The sequence below is a fragment of the Oncorhynchus clarkii genome, chromosome 18, assembly GCF_045791955.1.
Source record: "Oncorhynchus clarkii lewisi isolate Uvic-CL-2024 chromosome 18, UVic_Ocla_1.0, whole genome shotgun sequence".
NCBI lineage: Eukaryota > Metazoa > Chordata > Actinopteri > Salmoniformes > Salmonidae > Oncorhynchus > Oncorhynchus clarkii.
In genome coordinates this window covers 66,678,672-66,699,550 of record NC_092164.1, presented here as the reverse complement: position 1 = coordinate 66,699,550, position 20,879 = coordinate 66,678,672, and the positions used below count along the sequence as shown (strand labels likewise).

Genomic DNA, 20,879 nt, shown 5'->3' with positions numbered 1-20,879 from the left:
AGATTAAATTATCCCTATGCTCGTAGCAGTTAAGCAAACTCAAACTATCGTTGATTAACAACCTAGTGTGTGAACAAAACAATTTAAATAGCCAGGAAACAGAAGGACAAAGTCACACTTTAGTAGGCTTTTGGTTAAATTAGACCAACTTCTATGCCTGTACTCTTCTAAAAATGAATATTTTAGCACTTCACTCACAGTGCGCACAGCGCCCCAGGCAAATGCCATCACTAGCCGGCCTACACCCAGTACCCTGCCCTGAACTTAGTCACTGTCACTAGTCGGCCTCCACCCAGTACCCTGCCCGGAACTTTGTCACTGTCACTAGTCGGCTACCACCCGGTTACTCAACCCTGCACCTTAGTAGCTGCTGGCCTAATGTAAATAGACATGGAATCAGTGGTCACTTTGTAGCTTGTCCTAATATGATTATAATATCTGAATTCCATTTTTTATCCAAATGCCTTAACCTGTTGACGGGGTAGGGTTCCCTTTTGGGAACAACCCCTCCCACGTTCAGCTTGAACGGTGGCGCACGGAATGCAAAAAATATTCTTCGAAATATTTAACCTCCACACATTAACAAGTCCAATAGCTCAAATGAAAGATAAACACCTTGTTCATCTAGCCAGCAAGTCAGATTTCTAAAATGTTTTACGGCGAAAACATAGCACATATTTATGTCAAACCACCACCAAAGACACAGCTCATTTGAATAGCCAAAACATGCTATCAACAAACGCAGGAATAAAATAAAAATTATTCACTAACCTTTTGAAAATCTTCATCAGATGACAGTAATAGGACATGTTACACAGTACATTTATGTTTTGTTCAATAATATGCTATTTATATCCATAAATCTCTGTTTACAATGACGCCATGTTCACAAAATGCTACTCGGATGTCCGGAGAAATTATGATAGCTCCGGCAGATAACGTCAGATAACAAGCAATACACATCATAAACTTTGACTAAATATACATGTTCTACATATAGATAGAAAGATACACTTCTTCTTAATGCAACCGCTGTGTTACATTTATTTTTAACGTTACAGAATTCGTTCACTAGGCTATAATATGAGACGGCGCTCAGAAATTAGCATTATGTCTCCTCTATCTTGGAGTCCACAGAAACCCAAAATTACCACATAAATATTCCCTTACCTTTGATGTTCTTCGATCAGAAGACGTGGAAGGAGTTATACTTACCAAAAAGTGCGTTTGGTTTTCAAGTCTGTGTCTTTAGGTTATCAAACGCGACAAATTCCGGTTGAAACGCAGGCAAAATTCTAGTGGACGCGCATCAAAACTTCAAAATGACATATTATATGTCGACTAAACTGGTCAAACTAAGTGCAGAATCAAGCTTTAGCATGTTCTAAACGTGCAAAACAATCCTTGTCTCGAACAGACAACCCGACATCGTTTGGTCAGTCCTGGAAGAAAGAGAGCTCCGGACCCGACGCGCGCATGAAAGTACATGTATTTTCGCGTGACCCGAAGGTTTCAGCTCGCCAAAAGTCGAGGGAGCGCGTGATTCTCACAAAGACAGGCCCCACTGAAAGAAGACACCGCGCTGAACAGATAGAAACTGTTCCCAGATCTGTAGCTGGTTGGGAAGGGTGTGGGCGATGACGTCAAAGTTGGCCCAATTTTCATGATGACAAGAGAGAGTTTGGGAGAATGGCTGCCCTGAGAGTTCTGCTTTACATACAGACATAATTTGAACGGTTTTAGAATTATCATCATTATATGCATATGTTAGCAATTTTTGACAGATTTTTTTTCTGTTTACTATGGGCACGCAATTCCTCCAAAGGGGGCAGTAGTCAGCCCTATCTTTAAGAGGTTTTAACTTCAGGGCCTTCAGAAAGTATTCATACCTCTTGACTTATTTCACATTTTGTTTTACAGCCTGAATTCAAAATGGATCCGTTTTTTATTTTGTATCTCACCCATCTACACACAATACCCCATAATGATGAAGTGAACGTTTATTCCAAATTGATCATAGACATATCTCATTTACATAAGTATTCACACCCTTTGGCACCGATTACAGCTGTGAGTCTTTTTGGATGTCCAAACTTTTGACTAGTTTTGTGTTTAATATATATATATATATATTTATCTCATGTCATTGCTTAGATGTATGCATTAATAAGACCTTATAGATGCCAAGTCTTAGTCATGATATGGTTTCAGTTTTGCACACCTGGATTGTAGAATATTTGCACATTGTTCTTTTAAAAAATGCTTCAAGCTCTGTCAAGTTGGTTGTTGATCATTTCTAGAAATTAAAGCTTTGCCATAGATGTTCAAGCCAATTTAAGTCAAAACTGTAATTAAGCCACTCAGGAACATTCTCTGTCTTCTTGGTAAGCAACACCAGTGTAGATTTAGCCTTCTGTTTTAGGCTATTGTCCTGCTGAAAGGTGAATTTGTTTCCCAGTATCTGTTGGAAAGCAGACTGAACCAGGTTTTCCTCTAGGATTTTGTCTGTGCTTTGCTCTATTTCGTTCAATTTCATCCTAAAAAAAACTCCCTTGTCCTTGCCGATGACAAACATACCCATAACATGAGGCAGCCACCACCATGCTTGAAAATATGAATAGTGGGACTCAGTGAGGTGTTGCGTTGGATTTGCCTTAAACATAACTCTTTTATTCAGAACATAAATAGATTTTTTTTTGCCACATTTCGTACAGTATTACTTTAGTGCCTTGTTGCAAATAGGATAAATGTTTTGGTATATTTTCATTCTTTACAGGCTTCCTTATTTTCACTCTGTCATTTAGGTTATTATTGTGGCGCAACTACAATGTTGTTGATCTATCCTCGGTTTTCTCCTATCACAGCCATTAAACGCAGTTTCCTTCCTCTCCGGCAACTGAGTTAGGAAAGATTCCTGTATCTTTGTAGTGACTGGGTGTATTGATTCACCATCATTACACCAAAGTGTAATTAATAACTTCACCATGCTCAAAGGGATATTCAATGTCTGCTTTTTTTTACCCATCTACCAATAGGTGCCCTTCTTTGCGAGGCATTGAAAAACCTCTTTGTGGTTAAATCTGTGTTTGAAATTCACTGCTTGTCATGACTTCTGCCGAAGTCAATGCCTCTTGTTCGGGGCGGTGCTCGGCGGTCGACGTCACCGGTCTTCTAGCCATCATTGATCCATTTTTCATTTTCCACTGGTTTTGTCTTGTCTTCCCACACACCTGGTTTTAATCCCATTCATTACCTGTTGTATATTTAACCCTCTGTTTCCCATCATGTCTTTGTCAAAGATTGTTTTATGTCCAGTTCGTGTTGTTTTGTATTTGGTGCGTGACGGGTCCTCGTACCCAATTTTTTTTATTTGTATTTATGGTTTCGGAGTTATGTTTTGTTTTATTAAATTATTCAATTTTATCACGTTTAATTCTCCTGCGCCTGACTTCCCTGCCACCTATACACACGATTGTGACAGAATCTCTGACCACCAATGAAGTCAGCAGGAGAATTAAACTTGGTTTAAACTTGGTTTAAATCTAGTTAAGGAGGAAATCAACGCCTTTGGAGCCTGAATGGAGGATGTTTTAGGTACGAACCAGTCCTCGGGGATATGAGTTTATTCCCGGCACTGTTTCTGCGTGCGAGGTGGGATATATGGGACTCGATATGTAGTTCTTTGCTTAGAAATTGGAAATTATTATTATTTCTATGACTCTTTGTGTTGATTAGCTACCAGCTATGAAACAAAACAGTGGCAATAATTAATAGCTATGGCAGCAAATAGTTTTGCTATAAATACATTTTCAGGTATCACGTCCAATTTATTTTATTTTTATTTTTTATTTTTTTTTGGGGGGGGGGGGGGGGGTGTAAAATGGTGGCACTGTAAAGCCCTGAAATTCACTGAAAGAGAAGATGCAGGAGCATCATGCTCTCCCCCCTCCTCTGTGTAAAGAAATACGACTGCAACCAATCACACTGCCAACAGGCACCAGGAGGCGGGACAGACAGCAGACTATCATACCAGAAATGTTTCCATGTCATTGGTTGCTTTGTGACTGACAGGTGCCTGTCCTATCAGTAGATCGCTAGAAGATGCATATGGTTCATTCTAGTGGTAGGGAGCTCGGCAGAATGTTTTGTGACCTTACCCCTAACCCCTTACCCCTAAGCCCTTACCCCTAACCCCTTACCCCGTACCCCTAAGCCCTTACCCCTAACCCCTAACCCCTTACCCCTAACCCCTAACCCCTTACCCCTAACCACTAACCCCTTACCCCTAACCCCTAACCCCATACCCCTAACCCCTAACCCCATACCCCTAACCCCTAACCCCTTACCCCTAACCCCTAACCCCATACCCCTAACCCCTAACCCTGTACCCCTTACCCCTTACCCCTAACCCCTAACCCCTTACCCCTTACCCCTAACCCCTAACCTCTTACCCCGTACCCCTTACCCCGTACCCCGTACCCCTAACCCCTTACCCCTAACCCTGTACCCCTCACCCCTAACCCCTTACCCCTCACCCCTCACCCCTCACCCCTCACCCCTCACCCCTAACCCCTTACCCCTCACCCCTAACCCCTTACCCCTTACCCCTAACCCCTTACCCCTAACCCCTTACCCCTAACCCCTAACCATTTAGCCCTTACCCCTAACTCCTAACCCCTAACTTCTTACCCCTAACCCCTAACCCTAACCCCTTACCCCTAACCCCTAACCCCTTACCCCTTACCCCTAACCCCTAACCCCTAACCATTTACCCCTTACCCCTAACCCCTAACCATTTAGCCCTTACCCCTAACCCCTAACCATTTAGCCCTTACCCCTAACCCTAACCCTAAACCCCTAACCCCTAACCCCTAACCCCTAAACCCCTTACCCCTCACCCCTTACCCCTAACCCTAACCCTAACCCTAACCCCTTCCCCCTAACCCCTTACCCCTAACCATTTAGCCCTTACCCCTTACCCCTAACCCCTAACCATTTAGCCCTTACCCCTAACCCCTAAACCCCTTACCCCCAACCCCTTACCCCTAACCCCTTACCCCTAACCCCAAACCCCTAATCCCAGAGGTCAGACGGGTGGTAATGGAGCCATATGTACAACAGCACTTATTCATACATGTATTAATCCATTCAGAAAACCACACACACACACACACACACACACACACACACACAGACACACACGCACACGCGCACGAGCACACGCACACGCACAGACACACGCGCACACACACACAGACACAGACACACGCGCACGCACATGCACACGCACACACACACACACACACACACACACACACACACACACACACACGTGCGTTCAGTGATGAGGTAGTTCATCAGCCAACTGTCGTCTTATCATGCTGAGATTTGGACCAGAAATCTTCTCATGATGGAAGAAACATCATGGTGCCCTGTGCAACTTAACAACAAGCATATGGAGCTGTCGCCTATCTGTCCTCTTCCTCTACCCATCCTCTTCATCAACAGGCTGGGATTGCATCCCAAATGGCATCATGGCCCCCTCTGGGCTCAGACTGCTGAGACACATACACAAGCTACACACACACACAAACACACACACACACAGATACACACACACACACACACACACACAAGCTACAAGCTTGGCATACCTGTATTTGGGGAGTTTCTCCCATTATTTTCTGCAGATCCTCTCAAGCTCTGTCAGGTTGGAGGGGGAGCGTTGCTGCACAGCTATTGATCAGCTATGAAAAGCCAACTGACATTTACTCCTGAGGTGCTGACCTGTTGCACCCTCAACAACCACTGTGATTATTATTATTAGACCATGCTGGTCATTTATGAACATTTTAACATCTTGGCCATGTTCTGTTATAATCTCCACCCGGCACAGCCAGAAGAGGACTGGCCACCCCTCATAGCCTGGTTCCTCTCTAGGTTTCTTCCTAGGTGCCTTCCTGTCTAAGGAGTTTTTCCTAGCCACCGTGCTTCTACACCTGCATTGCTTGCTGTTTGGGGTTTTAGGCTGGGTTTCTGTACAGCACTTTGAGATATCCGCTGATGTACGAAGGGCTTTATAAATACATTTGATTTGATTGATTTTCAGGTCTCTCCAGAGATGCTCGATCAGGTTCAAATCCGGGCTCTGACTGGGCCACTCAAGGACATTCAGAGACTTGTCCCGAAGCCACTCCTGCGTTATCTTGGCTGTGTGCTTAGGGTCGTTGTCCTGTTGGAAGGTGAACCCGTCTGAGGTCCTGAGCGCTCCAAAGCAGGTTTTCACCAAGGATCTCTCTGTTCTTTGCTCTGTTTACCTTTCCCTCGATCCTGACTGGTCTCCCAGTCCCTGCCACTGAAAAACATCCCCACAGCATGATTCTGCCACTACCATGCTTCACCGTAGGGTTGGTGCCAGGTTTCCTACAAACATGATGCTTGGCATTCAGGGCAAAGAGTTCAATCTTGGTTTCATCAGACCAGAGAATCTTGTTTCTCATGGTCTGAGAGTCCTTTAGGTCCCTTTTGGCAAACTCCAAGCGGGCTGTCATGTGCCTTTTACTGAGGAGTGGCTTCTCCTTGGCCACTCTACCATAAAGGCATGATTGGTAAAGAGATGGTTGTCCTTCTGGAAGGTTCTCCCATCTCCACAGATGAACTCTGGAGCTCTGTCAGGGAGTTGTTCTATACTAGTATTCTTCATTAGCCCAGCACCTATGTCTTTAAGGATGTGCGTATGACCACAAACTTTGCTCTGTCAGAGTGACCATCAGGTTCTTGGCGAACCTCCCTGACCAAGGCCCTTCTCCCCCTGATTGGTCAGTTTGGCTGGGTGGGCAGTTCTAGGAAGAGTCTTGGTTGTTCCAAACTTCTTCCATTTAAGAATTATGGAGGCCACTGTGTTCTTGGGGACCTTCAATGCTGTAGACATCGTTGGTGCCCTTCCCCAGATCTGTGCCTCGTCACAATCCTGTCTCGGAGCTCTACGGACAATTAATTCAACCTCATGACTTGGTATTTGCTCTGACTTTCACAGTCAACTATGGGACCTTATATAGACAGGTGTGTGCCTTTCCAAATCATGTCCAATCAATAGAATTTTCCACAGGTGGACTCCAATCAAGTTGTAGAAACATCTCAAGGATGATCAATGAAAACAGGATGCACTCATAGCAAAGGGTCTGAATGCTTATGAAATAAAGTATTTATGTTTTTATTTTTGATACATTTGCAAAAATAGGGAATTGTGTGTAGATTGATGAGGATTTATTACTTTTTTTCATCCATTTTAGAATAAGGCTGTAATGTAAGAAAATGTGGAAAAAGTCAAGGGGTCTGAATACTTTCTGAAGGCGCTGTATATATGTTCAAAGCTACCTCAATTATAGCGTACCCCTGCACATTCACTCGGTGCTGGTACTCCATGTATATAGCCATGGTACTTTCTACTTCCTGTATATAGCCATGGTACTTTCTACTTCCTGTATATAGCCATGGTACTTTCTACTTCCTGTATATAGCCATGGTACTTTCTACTTCCTGTATATAGCCATGGTACTTTCTACTTCCTGTATTTTGCCATGGTACTTTCTACTTCCTGTATATAGCCATGGTACTTTCTACTTCCTGTATATAGTCATGGTACTTTCTACTTCCTGTATTTTGCCATGGTACTTTCTACTTCCTGTATATAGCCATGGTACTTTCTACTTCCTGTATATAGCCATGGTACTTTCTACTTCATGTTGGGCTTGTAAGGTCTCTGAAGGAAGCATTTCACGGTCATCAGAAAGAAAGGAGGACCAAGGCACTCTTCATATAATCAATTAAAATATATTTATTTGTATGGCATGTTCAATAGAAACGAAGTTTAAAAACTCTGCCGCGTTTTAGCTGCATGGCCTTCGACAGGGAGTTACAGGTCTACAGCATGTTGTATTAGGCGTATGTAAGAAATACAATTCGATTTGATTTGTTACTTTTATTTGTTATTATTATTCGTTGTTCACTGTGTATTTATTCCTCGTGTTACTATATTCATTTGTTTATGTATTTAAAAAAAATACATCTTTATCTTAACTCTGTATTGTTTGGAAAAGGATCCATAAGTTTAATAATAAGCATTTCACTGTTAGTCTACACCTGTATGTGACAAATCACATTTGATTTGATTTATACTTGTGCTCAAATGTTTATTATTTTATTGTATTTATATTGAAAATGTTATATTCTACTGAGCCATTTACTTTAAGTTCCTCTTCTTAAATGTTATATGTTCTTATTGTTGTTTAGTTGTTAAGAGGGAACATGCAAGTCAACATTGGGTTGGATGGTGTGTACTGTGGGTATACTGTAAATATGACTAATAAAACCTGGAACTTGATGGATGCTGGACATAAAGTCTGTTTTCAGAGAATGATGTACTATCTGCTGGGGTTGGCAATGGACCGAGGGCTACAAAAGGTCTCTCTCTCTCTCTTTCTGTTCTCTCTCTGTTCTCTCTCTCTCTCTCTGTTCTCTCTGTTCTCTCTCTGTTCTCTCTCTCTCACTTCTCTCTCTCTCTGTTCTCTCTTTCTCTGTTCCCTATCCCTGTTATCTCTCTCTCTCTGTTCTCTCTTTCTCACACTCTCTCTCTCTGTCTCTCTCTCTGTTCTCTCTTTCTCACACACTCTCTCTCTCTGTCTCTCTCTCTCTCTGTTCTCTCTGTTCTCTCTCTGTTCTCTCTCTCTCGCTTCTCTCTCTCTCTGTTCTCTCTTTCTCTGTTCCCTATCCCTGTTATCTCTCTCTCTCTGTTCTCTCTTTCTCACACTCTCTCTCTCTGTCTCTCTCTCTGTTCTCTCTTTCTCACACACTCTCTCTCTCTGTCTCTCTCTCTCTCTGTTCTCTCTTTCTCACACTCTCTCTCTCTGTCTCTCTCTCTCTCTGTTCTCTCTTTCTCACACTCTCTCTCTCTGTCTCTCTCTCTCTGTTCTCTCTTTCTCACACTCTCTCTCTCTCTCTGTTCTCTCTTTCTCACACTCTCTCTCTCTGTCTCTCTCTCTCTGTGTTCTCTCTTTCTCACACTCTCTCTCTCTGTCTCTCTCTCTCTCTGTTCTCTCTTTCTCACACTCTCTCTCTCTCTCTCTGTTCTCTCTTTCTCACACTCTCTCTCTCTGTCTCTCTCTCTCTGTTCTCTCCTTAGGGCTTTCTGAAGGACTGTCCCAGCGGCAACCTGAACGTGGAGGAGTTCAAGAAGATCTACGCCAACTTCTTCCCGTACGGAGATGCCTCCAAGTTCGCCGAGCACGTCTTCCGAACGTTTGACACCAACAACGACGGCACCATCGACTTCCGGGAGTTCATCATCGCGCTGAGTGTCACGTCACGGGGAAAGCTGGAGCAGAAACTGAAGTGGGCCTTCAGCATGTATGACCTGGATGGGAATGGGTACATCAGCCGTGATGAGATGTTGGAGATCGTACAGGTGAGACATGGGATTTGTAGTCCTGGTGGAGGTCGTACAGGTGAGGAGGTCCACTTCAGTTTCTGCTCCAGCTTGCCCAGCTCGTTTTAGTAATCAATGTTTCTCATTTAAACGTGGTTGAATACTTCCTCCTGCTTCCTCTCTAGGTTTCTTCCTAGGTTCCTGCCTTCTAGGTAGTTGTTCTTAGCCATCGTGCTTCTTCTTCTGCATTGCTTGCTCTTTGGGGTTTTAGGCCTGGTTTCTGTAAAGCACTGCTGATGTGAAAAAGGGATTTATGAATTACATTTCAGTTTGATTGATTGATGAATAGACACACCAGTCATGATGGAGATCCTACAGGAGAATAGACACACCAGTCATGATAGAGATCCTACAGGAGAATAGACATATCAGTCATGATGGAGATCCTACAGGAGAATAGACATATCAGTCATGATGGAGATCCTACAGGAGAATTTCACTAGGGCCCATAGGGTGACAGACCCCAAACATAATCAAGGACCCCACGCCCCACAGCCACGAGCTGTTCACTCCCTTACTGTCGGCCAGACGGTAAGGGAGTGAACAGCTCGTACTTCCAAGTAGTAGATGTCCTGGATGAGTGGCAGCACGGTCCCAGTGACTGTACTGGGCCGTCATCACCACCCCGCTCTATGTGTCATTGGCCAGATTATCACGCGAAGAGAAAGAAAAAAGTAACTTTCCTAAAAAAATAAGCCTTTTTAAAACCATGACCTGGGTGATTCCAGCTTTGTATTTAGATAGATAGAAAATAAAAGTAGAATCTTTGCAACGTCGGCATTTAGGAAGCGAGAGTGTTAACAGAATTATGCGTTCAACCCTCTGTCGTATGGCGTGAGACTAGTACTGTCCCTTTTACTCTGAGAATTACCGGTCAGTGACCATTTGGACATCCTGAAAATATACAATACAACAGTAAAGTCTTATATATATTATTATATTATAAACTGGGTGGTTCAAACCCTGAATGCTGATTGGCTGAAAGCAGTGGTATATCAGACCATATACCACGAGCGTGACAAAAAAACATACTTTATTACTGCTCTCATGACGTTGATAATCAGTTTTTTTAATAGCAATAAGGCACCTCTGGGGGTTGTGATATATGGCCAATATACCACGGTTTAGGACTATCCAGGCACTCCGCGTCACCTCATGCCTAAGACCATCCCTTAGCAGTGGTGTATCAGGCCATATACCACACCCCTTCAGGCCATATACCACACCCCTTCAGGCCATATACCACACCCCTTCAGGCCATGTACCACACCCCTTCAGGCCATATACCACACCCCTTCAGGCCATATTCCTTAATTATACTACTATCCTACTGTATTAAAACCTTTAACCTTAAAATGAACCCAAAAGCATGTCAACAACTAGTTTAACAGCTGCAACCATTGTAAATTTAATCTGTTTAATGTACTATCAGTCAAATGTTTTAAAGGGTTTTTCTTTATTTGTACTATTTTCTACATTGTAGAATAACAGTGAAGACATCAAAACTATAAAATAACACATATGAAATCATCTAGTAGCAAAAAAAGTGTTAAACAAATTTGCACACTCTAGTTTTGATGTCTTCACTGTTATTCTAGAATGTAGAAAATAGTTTTTTAAAAAATAAAGAAAAACCCTTGAATGAGTAGGTGTTCTCAAACTTTTCATTGTTAGTGTGTTACTATCGAACTGAACTGAAAGCTTTAACCTCATCGCTTGATCGGTTGCATCCACTATCTTACTGCTACAACTGAACTGAAAGCTTTAACCTCATCGCTTGATCGGTTTAGCGCTTGATCGGTTGCATCCACTATCTTACTGCAACAACTGAACTGAAACCGTTCACCTCATCGCTTGATCGGTTTAGCGCTTGACTTTTCACCCTTAGTGTGTTACTATCGAACTGAAAGCTTTAAGCTCATCGCTTGGTTGGTTGCATCCACTATCTTACTGCTACAACTGTACTGAAACCGTTCACCTCAAACCATCCCTGTATAAGGGATTAGGACTAATGCTGTCGTATGGTAAAAATCTGGACAAATTGATTTTATTTGATTTATTTCACCTTTATTTAACCAGGTAGGCAAGTTGAGAACAAGTTCTCATTTACAATTGCGACCTGGACCAAGATAAAGCAAAGCAGTTCGACACAAACAACGACACAGAGTTACACATGGAGTAAAACAAACATACAGTCAATAATACAGTAGAAAAATGAGTCTATATACGATGTGAGCAAATGAAGTGAGAAGGGAGGTAAAGGCAAAAAAAAGGCCATGGTGGCGAAGTAAATACAATATAGCAAGTAAAACACTGGAATGGTTGATTTGCAGTGGAAGAATGTGCAAAGTAGAGATAGAAATAAAGGAGCTAAATAAATAAATAAATACAGTAGGGGAGAGGTAGTTGTTTGGGCTAAATTATAGATGGGCTATGTGCAGGTGTAGTAATCTGTGAGCTGCTCTGACAGCTGGTGCTTAAAGCTAGTGAGGGAGATAAGTGTTTCCAGTTTCAGAGATTTTTGTTGTTCGTTCCAGTCATTGGCAGCAGACAACTGGAAGGAGAGGCGGCCAAAGTAAGAATTGGTTTTGGGGGTGACCAGAGAGATATACCTGCTGGAGCGCGAGCTACAGGTGGGTGCTGCTATGGTGACCAGCGAGCTGAGATAAGGGGGGACTTTACCTAGCAGGGTCTTGTAGATGACCTGGAGCCAGTGGGTTTGGCGACGAGTATGAAGCGAGGGCCAGCCAACGAGAGCGTACAGGTCGCAGTGGTGGGTAGTATATGGGGCTTTGGTGACAATAATGACAATAAATAATGCAACGGATTCTCAGATTGACAGATAGAAGTGAAGAAGTCTGCCCCCTAGTGGGGAGATTGTTTTGGCCGCACAATCCAATAGAAGGAAGGGCTGACCGTTGCATCGTTTGCTGTTAGCGTGGTTGTTGGAGATGCTAGTGTCAAGTGACAGATTCTTAGGATCTAAGTGGAGCAGACCGAGTGAAGTGGAAACACAACACAATCAGGATTTAATACAGAATGTAGTTTTTATTTTTTTTTATTTGTTTTTATTCGTCAGATGGCTCGAAGGAACATTGTTTCGTTAGCTGGCCAGTGAAGAGGTTACGTAGGGTTGGTCATGAATATTTGGGGTCGGGAATTACGGTGTTGTGTGGTTCTTTAGAGTTTTTGTTGGAACTGGGAAGTCGATACCAGTTTAGGAGACAGTTACAAGAGAGAGTGAGAGAGAGACAGATTGGGGTACATAGATATAGGGAAAGTTTGAGAAAGAGAAGGAAAATGGGTGGAGAGAATAGATTAAAATGGGGAAAAGAAAGAGAGAGATGGTTCTGTATTGTACTGAAAGCAGTATGGTTGCAAGCGCTGTGTGCTCCAGGATTAGTGAGTTAAATTTAACCAGGGTTTATCCCTGAGTGTGCAGAATACTGGGATTATCCCCGGGCTCACTGAGGTTCTGCTTTGCTGAATGAGAGGAGGAGAGACAGGGGAGAGGAGAGGAGAGGGAGGAGAGAGGGAGAGGAAAGGAGGCGAGAAAGAGGAAATAAGAAAAGGAGAGAGGAGAAGGGAGGGGAGGGGGAGGCAAGGAGAGGGAGAGGCCAAGATATTATCACTGAGGATGGCGGGATTGAGAGAGAGAGAGATGGATGAGGGGTGATGAAGGGGGTGGCGAGAGAGAGAGAGCTAGCTATAGAGAGAGAGGGAGATGGATGTGGGGTGATGAAGGGGGTGGGGAGAGAGAGAGAGCTAGCTATAGAGAGAGAGAAGGGAGTTACACTGTAAACAGAAGAGAGGGTGAAAAGCTTCAAGTGCAAATCACTGGACAATCTGAAATGTTCCATTCACGCAGACAGTGTGTTGAAGAAGGTGCAACGGCTCCTCTTCAACTTCAGGAGGCTGAAGAAATTATGCTTGGCCCCCAAGACCCTCAGAAACTTCTATAGAAGCACCATTGAGTGCATCCTGTCGGGCTGTATCACCGCCTGGTACGGCAACTGCACCGTCTGCTCTCCAGAGGGTGGTGTGATCAGCCCAACTCATCATCGGAGGCACACTGCCTGCTCTTCAGGACATCTACAGCACTCGGTGTCACAGGAAGGCGAAGTAGATCATTAAGGACCTCAGCCACCCGAGCCACTGCCTGTTCACCCCGCTACCATCTAGTAGATCATTAAGGACCTCAGCCACCCGAGCCACTGCCTGTTCACCCCGCTACCATCTAGAAGATGGAGACAGTACAGGTGCATCAAAGCTGGGACAAAGAGACTGAGAAACAGCTTCTATCTCCAGGCCATCAGACTGTCTCCACTAGCCGGCATCCGCCCAGTATCCTGCCCTGTACATTAGAGAATGCTGCCCTATGTACATAGTTACACAGTGGGGCAAAAAAAATATTTAGTCAGCCACCAATTGTGCAAGTTCTCCCACTTAAAAAGATGAGAGAGGCCTGTAATTTTCATCATAGGTACACTTCAACTATGGCAGACAAAATTAGAAAATCACATTGTAGGATTTTTTATGAATTTATTTGAAAATTATGATGGAAAATAAGTATTTGGCCAATAACAAAAGTTTATCTCAATACTTTGTTATATACCCTTTGTTGGCAATGACAGAGGTCAAACGTTTTCTGTAAGTCTTCACAAGGTTTTCACACACTGTTGCTGGTATTTTGGCCCATTCCTCCATGCAGATCTCCTCTAGAGCAGTGATGTTTTGGGGCTGTTGCTGGGCAATACGGACTTTCAACTCCCTCCAAAGATTTTCTATGGGGTTGAGATCTGGAGACTGGCTAGGCCACTCCAGGACCTTGAAATGCTTCTTACGAAGCCACTTCTTCGTTGCCGGGTGGTGTGTTTGGGATCATTGTCATGCTGAAAGACCCAGCCACGTTTCATCTTCAATGCCCTTGCTGATGGTAGGCTTTGTTACTTTGGTCCCAGCTATCTTCAGGTCATTCACTAGGTCCCCCCGTGTGGTTCTGGGATTTTTGTGATCATTTTGACCCCACGGGGTGAGATCTTGCGTGGAGCCCTAGATCGAGGGAGATTATCAGTGGTCTTGTATGTCTTCCATTTCCTAATAATTGCTCCCACAGTTGATTTCTTCAAACCAAGCTGCTTACCTATTGCAGATTCAGTCTTCCCAGCCTGGTGCAGGTCTACAATTTTGTTTCTGGTGTCCTTTGACAGCTCTTTGGTCTTGGCCATAGTGGAGTTTGGAGTGTAACTCTTTGAGGTTGTGGACAGGTGTCTTTTATACTGATAACAAGTTCAAACAGGTGCCATTAATGCAGGTAACGAGTGGAGGACAGAGGAGCCTCTTAAAGAAGAAATCTTGCTTTTTTGTAGGTGACCAAATACTTATTTTCCACCATATTTTGCAAATAAATTCATTAAAAATCCTACAATGTGATTTTCTGGAAATGTTTTATCATTTTGTCTGTCATAGTTGAAGTGTACCTATGATGATGAAATTACAGGCCTCTCTCATCTTTTTAAGTGGGAGAACTTGCACAATTGGTGGCTGACTAAATACTTTTTTGCCCCACTGTATGTAACACTGGTTTACACACTGTTTTACCCAATTCATATGTATATACTGCATTCTAGTCAAGTCCTATCCTATTTAACTATTGCTATTATTATCCTACACTGGCTTATCATACCGTTCACTGAAAATGATCACTCCTACAGACAGTGAGTCACATGTCCGTAGTTGCTTATTAAAACAGGCAGACATCATTCGAACGTTAGAATGGGGCAAAACTAGTGACCTAAGCGACTTTTGAGCGTGGTAGGATCGTTCGGCGCCGGGCATGCCGGATCCAGGATCTCAGAAACGACTGACTTCCTGGACTTTTCACGCACGGCACTGTCTGGGGTTTCCTGTTTCGGTGCGACAAACAAAACAACATCCAGTCAGCAGCTGTGGGCGAAAACATGGCAAGAATGGCAAGAATAGGGCTAACAGATGGGCCACAAACAGGAAAATAACGGCGCAGTACAACAGTGGTGTGCAGAACGGCATCTCGGGAAAGCACACCTCATCGATCCTTGTCACAGACGGGCTGTTGCAGCAGAAGACCACACCGGGTTCTACTCCTATCAGATAAAAACAAGAAGAAGTGGCTCTCTACCTCTCCCTCCTGACCTCCCTACCTCTCTCTATCTCCCTACCTGCCTCCCTCTCCCTACCTCTCTCCCTCCCTACCTACCTCCCTCTCCCTCCCTCTTTCTCTCTCCCTACCTCCCTCCCTCTCCCTCCCTATTTCCCTCTCCCTACCTCCCTCCCTCTCCCTACCTACCTCCCTCCCCCTACCTACCCCTCTCCCTACCTCTCTACCTCTACCTCTCTCTCTCCCTCTCCCTACCTCCCTCCCTCTCTACCTCCCTCCCTCTCCCTACCTACCTTTCTCTCCCTACCTCCATCCCTCTCCCTACCTCCATCCCTCTCCCTCCCTCTCTACCTCCATCCCTCTCCCTACCTCCCTTCCTCTCCCTCCCTCTCTACCTCCATCCCTCTCCCTACCTCCCTCCCTCTCCCTCCCTCTCTACCTCCATCCCTCTCCCTACCTCCCTCCCTCTCCCTCCCTCTCTACCTCCATCCCTCTCCCTACCTCTCTCCCTCTCCCTGCCTCTCTACCTCCATCCCTCGCCCTACCTCCATCCCTCTCCCTACCTTCATCCCTCTCCCTACCTCCATCCCTCTCACTACCTCTCTCTCTCCCTCTCCCTACCTCCATCCCTCTCCATACCTCCATCCCTCTCCCTACCTCCATCCCTCTCCCTACCTCCATCCCTCTCCCTACCTCTCTCTCTCTCCCTCTCTCCATCCCTCTCCCTACCTCTCTCTCTCCCTCTCCCTACCTCCATCCCTCTCCCTACCTCTCTCCATTCCTCTTCCTACCTCTCTCTCACCCTCTCCCTACCTCCATCCCTCTCCCTACCTCCATCCCTCTCCCTACCTCTCTCTCTCCCTCTCCCTACCTCCATCCCTCTCCCTACCTCTCTCCATCCCTCTCCCTACCTCCCTAGCTTACTTGCTCCCTCCCTCTCTCCTCAGGCCATTTATAAGATGGTGTCATCTGTGATGAAGATGCCGGAGGATGAGGCCACGCCGGAGAAGAGAACAGACAAGATCTTCAGACAGATGGACCTCAATAATGATGGTGAGAGGGGGGGGGGGGGGGGACAAGGGATGGGGGAGAATGGGTGGGGATCACTGTCATGTTACAGTTTTGAGAATGTCTGAGCAGTATTTGTGTCAGTATTTCAATTATTCCGTGTACTCTTTCAATTCCTGTTCTCCTATTGCTTTCTCTTCCTCCTCTCTGTTCTCCTTTTAACATTCCCCTCCCTGTATCTTTTTTTCTTTCTCTCACTCTCTGTCTCTCTCTCTCGCTCTCTGTATCTCTGTCTCTCTCTCTCTCTCTCTCTCTCTCTCTCTCTCTCACTTTCTCTCTCTCTGTCTCTCTCTCTCTCTCTCTCTCTCTCTCTCTCACTCTCTGTCTCTCTCTCTCTCTCTCTCTCTCTCTCCCTTTCTCTCTCTCTCTCTCTCTCTCTCTCCCTCTCTGTCTCTCTCTCTCTTTCTCCCTCTCTCTCTCTCTCTCTCTCTCTCTCTCTCTCTCTCTCTCTCTCTCCCTCTCTCTCTCTGTCTCTCTCTCTCTCTCTCTCTCTCTCTCTCTCTCTCTCTCTCTCTCTCTCTCTCTCTCTCTCTCTCTCTCTCTCTCTCTCTCCCTCTCTCACACACTTCCCTCTTTCCCTTTTCTCTCTATCCCCCCAGGTAAACTGTCACTGGAAGAGTTCATTAAAGGTGCCAAAAGTGATCCCTCTATCGTGCGGCTACTCCAGTGTGACCCCAGCTCCGCCTCCCAGTTCTAACCCCGCCCACCTGGCCTGCCATGCCCACCCTGATTGCTATGGAAATAGTAACTCCAATTAGTTTATGATGGTTCTCATCACTCATGTATTTTTGGTGTACAAGATGGAGGAAGAGTTTTAAAAGGAGATAAAGCAAAAATCATGATCATTTTACTTTACTTTTTTTTTTAAGGAAATAAGGGACATGCATACATTATTATTCAGAAGATGATACGACAACTGAGAATACAAAAAACAAGCCGTTGTCCGATGCGTTTTACTGTCTCTCTCTGGATCCGGAAGGATGGAATTCTGGAAGAATGGGATGGAATTCCGGAAGAATGGGATGGAATTCCGGAAGAATGGGATGGAATTCTGGAAGAATGGGATGGAATTCTGGAAGAATGGGATGGAATTCCAGAAGAATGGGATGGAATTCCAGAAGAATGGGATGGAATTCCAGAAGAATGGGATGGAATTCCAGAAGAATGCTGAGCTCCGCTGCCTCACAACGTCAGAAAGTCCGTCTGCCATTTTTACAAAGTCTGTTTATTTTTGGGAAGATAATGAAGGGAACATTCCATCCTGAGAACCATGCATGAGCCATCTGTGTTCTAATCATTCTGTTCAAAAGATTCCGTTTCCCTCCAATTAAGGCACAGCTCCTCCAATCCTCTTCCACTTTCATATCCATATTTATGTGTATATACATGTGTATATGACATTATACGAAATGAATAGGCAAGTATATATATATACATTATATCTGTCTTTATAACTCCTGTTGCATTCAGAAGGCAGTATCATGTAGATGTATTGTTTGCTCTGATCCACTATGGGAATTGCCTACTCGTTTGTTCATAGAGGGAACATGGGACCGGGACAGGAAGTTGTGATGTTTCTGATATATGATCTTTCACCGCGGTAAAGAAAGCTATTGGGTTTTTATTACTGATGTTATAAATGTATTGTTATTATTGATTCATTTAACTGTTTTATTGTTATATTTTTTTTTTGGTACATAATATTGTTTTCCTCGTGTTGTTTACTTGTTTTTATTTATTTTCATTGTTGTTGTTTTTGATTTGATTTGACATTGAAGATGATTATAACACAGTACGGGAGAGGAATCCATTGAAAGAAAAAGAAAGAAATGGACATGGACTTGTCTTTGGGAACCGTCCGGCTCTGTCCAAGATGGAATGTGGAGATTCCAAAATTCGGCGTTGGAAGGGAAAAATTTGAATATTCTAGAATATTTATATCAGGTGATTCCATAATGCATTTGATCAATGAAACCAGTAGCAACACATCATATAATTTGAGCCTCCACGAGTGTATGCACGCATGTATGTGTGTGTGTGTGTGTGTGTGTATGTTTTTTTTGTGTGCATGTGTGTACAGTTTGTGTGCATGTCCAGGCTTTAAACTTTAACAGTATTATACATTCGTGTTGTTTATTATTAATATGTCATATAAGTATTTAAAGTTAGTTATTTTAACACTTTATCGCATCGCTGAGCGGTGAAGTACAGTAGCCACGTCGTCACACGCCTCACTGCATGGTGCACAAAACAACACACGAAAACCCCCATCACAAAACAGTTCCATTTCATAGCTCTACTTTCTTCAGCAGCACTCTTACATCAGCCTACCAGACCGCACACAGAAGACACACCGACATGCCGTCTTTGCGCACTCTTGTGCGCGTGTGTCACTTTGGGACAAACCCCCTCCCTCCTGCCTTCTGCCAGACACAGAGCACAACACACTAAGGGCTTGATTATCTCTATCCCTGCTGGTCTTGATTATCTCTATCCCAGCTAACCTTGATTATCTCTATCCCTGCTGGTCTTGATTATCTATATCCCTGCTGGTCTTGATTATCTCTATCCCTGCTGGTCTATATTATCTCTATCCCTGCTGGTCTTGATTATCTCTATCCCTGCTGGTCTATATTATCTCTATCCCTGCTGGTCTTAATTAATGATCTCTATCCCTGCTGTTCTTAATTATCTCTATCCCTGCTGGTCTTAATTATCCCTATCCCAGTGCTGTTCTTGATTATCTCTGTCCCAGTGCTGGTCTTGATTATCTCTATCCCAGTGCTGTTCTTGATTATCTCTATCCCAGTGCTGTACTTGATTATCTCTATCCCAGTGCTGTTCTTGATGATCTATATCCCAGTGCTGTTCTTGATTATCTCTATCCCAGTGCTGTTCTTGATTATTTCTATCCCAGTGCTGTTCTACCTTCCTTTTTAATGTGTTAACCGAGACAGTAGACAGTGGAATTGTTTTAAGGCAAAGATCACTTAGAGGTTGCATTCCAAGTGACGCCCTATACCTTGTAGACTCCACTACTGGTGACAGTCAAGGCCCAGAGGACTCTGAATGAGCGCACCGTAAAACTTTAGTATAAGGGTAGGTAATAAACCATTTATAAACCATTAATAAACTATTAATAAACCATTAATAAACTAGTAATAAACTATTAATAAACAATTTATAAACCATTTATAAACCGTTTTCTCGCCATGTATTAATCATGACTCCCACATGTGTAAATGTCAAATCAAATTGTATTTGTCACATACACACGGTTAGCAGATGTTAATGCGAGTGTAGCGAAATGCTTGTGCTTCTAGTTCCGACCACGCAGTAATATCGAACAAGAAATCTAACCTAACAATTTCACACAACAACCACCTTATACACACACAAGTGTAAAGGAATGAATAAGAATATGTACATAAAAATATATAAATGAATGTCAGGAAGCTAGTTATTCAGACATGTGTATATATAGTTCCTTAAACATCCTGTGTTGTGCGTTGGTTCTATCGCCAGGTACTGCTGGAATGTCTACCAACAGCATGTCCATCATGTTGTGACAAATTACACCGCTCACTCCATGTTATATCGTATTTATTACATAAATGGCTTTCACTTTATATTAGGGGCTGCAAAAAGACCTTACTGATGATTAGTAAATGGTTAATTAATGATTAATACATGGTGAACACACACTTTATAAATGCCTTATAAATTATTTATTACAGTCCCTTAAAATGAAGCGTTACCAAGTGCACACTTCAGGAGAAAGGAGATATTATTTGAAATGCACGCCTAGTTTCCCACAATGTGTACTGCACCTCTACTATGGGCTCCCAGTTCACTGCCCCCTGGTGGTTGGATGTGATTCCAGGGTCACTGCCCCCTGGTGGTTGGATGTGCTTCCAGGGTCACTGCCCCCTGGTGGTTTGATGTGCTTCCAGGGTCACTGCCCCCTGGTGGTTGGGTGGGGAATATTTGCTTCTCCACTAATACAAAATTATGGTAACGTTCCTAAAATGTCCAGGTTTTCTAGAACTCCTGATTTTAAAAAAAGATTCCCAGATTTCCTGCTTATTCCAGGAATTCTTCTAATTTGTATTTCTGGAAAAACCTGGACAATTTGGTAAAGTTACCCGACACCGTCCTACCTAACCTTTTTCTGTTCTAACTGCCTCAAAC

General features: G+C 43.8%; 1 protein-coding gene across 2 annotated transcripts in view; it reads left to right on the top strand.

The window, feature by feature from the left end:
- The window catches only part of LOC139373868 (hippocalcin-like protein 1), a 73,582-nt gene extending 53,559 nt beyond the window's left edge, over positions 1-20,023 (top strand). For both annotated transcript variants that reach the window (XM_071114961.1, XM_071114962.1), the window contains 3 exons: positions 9,182-9,463; positions 16,568-16,673; positions 17,288-20,023. In XM_071114961.1, coding sequence (XP_070971062.1) covers positions 9,182-9,463; positions 16,568-16,673; positions 17,288-17,385 — 486 coding nt within the window. In that variant the 3' untranslated portion in view covers positions 17,386-20,023. The remainder of the gene's footprint in view (positions 1-9,181; positions 9,464-16,567; positions 16,674-17,287) is intronic.
- The last annotated feature ends 856 nt before the right edge of the window (positions 20,024-20,879 follow it).